The sequence below is a fragment of the Cebus imitator genome, unplaced genomic scaffold (genome assembly GCF_001604975.1).
Source record: "Cebus imitator isolate Cc_AM_T3 unplaced genomic scaffold, Cebus_imitator-1.0 Scaffold825, whole genome shotgun sequence".
Taxonomy (NCBI): domain Eukaryota; kingdom Metazoa; phylum Chordata; class Mammalia; order Primates; family Cebidae; genus Cebus; species Cebus imitator.
Window position 1 is genome coordinate 138,222 of NW_016108140.1, and position 2,017 is coordinate 140,238.

At 42.9% G+C, this 2,017-nt stretch overlaps 1 protein-coding gene across 1 annotated transcript in view; it reads right to left on the minus strand.

The window, feature by feature from the left end:
• The window catches only part of LOC108297654 (POTE ankyrin domain family member B3-like), an 18,164-nt gene extending 16,406 nt beyond the window's left edge, over window positions 1-1,758 (minus strand). The window contains exon 1 of the mRNA XM_017520318.2: window positions 1,463-1,758. Within this exon, the coding sequence (XP_017375807.2) occupies window positions 1,463-1,758 (296 nt within the window). The remainder of the gene's footprint in view (window positions 1-1,462) is intronic.
• Between the last annotated feature and the right edge of the window lie 259 nt (window positions 1,759-2,017).

Genomic DNA, 2,017 nt, shown 5'->3' on the forward strand with positions numbered 1-2,017 from the left:
TGGTTGATTTGAAAGAATTCTCTGTAAAATGAAAATACATGTTTTGTAAGGATGTTGGACCTTTGTCAATTTTTTTCTTATATACAGGTGTTCTTTTTTATTTTGCCAAACCAACCTTCAGAATACTTGTTTGGGAGGTTCTTAGGAAGGTCATTGTGAACATAAAAATATATCTGCATATATAGGCCAGGCACAGTGGCTCACACCTATAATCTCAGCACTTTGGGAGGCCAAGGCAGGTGGATCACAAGTTCACGAGTTCAAGACCAGCCTGGCCAAGATGATGAAACCCATCTCTACCAAAAATACAAAAACAAATAGCCAGGCATGGTGACGGGCACCTGTAATCTCAGTTACTCCAGAGGCTGAGGCAGAGAATTGCTTAAACCTGGGAGACAGAGATTGCAGTGAGCCGAGATCACACCACTGTACTCCAGCCTGGGTGATGGAGTAAGACTTCACCTAAATATTTATATATGCATATATATATGTAGGCATTTATATAATGCACATATAAATAGGCAATTTGTGGTTTTTTTTCTGGTACTCTTTGCCTTTTGTGTACTTAAAGTTTTTTAATCTATACTCCAGGAATTTATTTATCTGACATAAAAATCTAGCTAGGTTTCTCCAAACAGCATGCATTTCACTTATGAATAATTTTTTACTAATATAAAACATCACTATTATCAAGGGCTAAATTCTTACATACATTTGGGTATTTCTGGATTCCTACTCTGTTCTGCTTATTTATGTCTTTTCAGGTGTTAGTAAACAATTGGTGGAAATAGCACATGCAAATTTTGGCATCTGGAAAAGCAAATCTTTTTCTATTCTGCTACAAAAAAATTAATTTATCACAATAACAGACAGCATGCCTAATTTAAAAACGCTAAAACTTTGCTATTTTCATTTGGCTTAGGTACAAGTGATAAACACAGAAAGAGCTCATATCTTAAGAGAAATGAGTCTTCCTATTCAAAGACAAAAACCATCTTCCCATTTATTTTCCTTCTAAGGTTTCTCAGTAAATAACATATTTACACAGGATACATTGATATGAAACGCATATTGAAATTTATTTGAAGAATATTTAGCCACAAGTTGATATACTATGGGACTTAGTTCTCAATATATACCTTTCTATAACGTATATAACATTGTTCTAAAATGTGTACCTTAAAAATAATCTGCTGCAACGATTTAATTTTGCGAGTTACATCACTTTAAGACAGTCTATTAGTGTTCTATGAGGGAAATTATAATTTGATTGGAAATCAGTTAAAGTTTTGTTTTCGTGTTGCTGCTCATAAAGAGGCCTGTGCCCTGACCCCTCTGAGGTTTCCACACCCAGGGTGGTGTGGGGCCTGCAGAGACGATAAAGCCAGGCACCCCGCCACCGCCCCCACACCAGTAGGGCACATCCACACCATCCCACCTCCTCTCAGCGAGGCCCAGTTACCTCTTTTCCTTGTCCGTCTGGTTCACATCAGTGCTCCTGAGCATGACGATGAGATCGGCTCTGGGGACTTTACCCCACCAGGCGGCTCTGTGGAGCTTGCCCAGGTCTTCTCGACGGACCTGGTACCTTGGCTCCTCGAAGGCACTGTCGTCATAGTCTGCCCAAGTGCCCACATTGCTCTTGCTCCCCTTGCAGCAGGGGAAGGAGTGGCAGCACCATTTGCCCATCTTGCTCCTGAGGGCAAGGGGCTTCTTCATATCGGAGGCAGCCGGCTTTGAAAAAACTTCAGCCACCATCTGCGTTTAACAGCCGGGGAGGCCAGTAGTAGCGGGCAGATCGCCTCTACGAACCAGCTTGACCAACTAGCAGGAAACTCCGGGTTTCCAATCTGTTTGAAGAGAAAGGTCAATCCCAGCCCAAACCTGCCAACCCCAGGAGGGGAGCCCAGCCCAGCCCAGCCCACCCAGGGAAAGCCCACGCCCACCCAGGGAGAGCCCACTCCAACCCAAGGAAACACCCAGCCCCGCCAGGGGAATGCCAAGCTTAGCAGAGAAA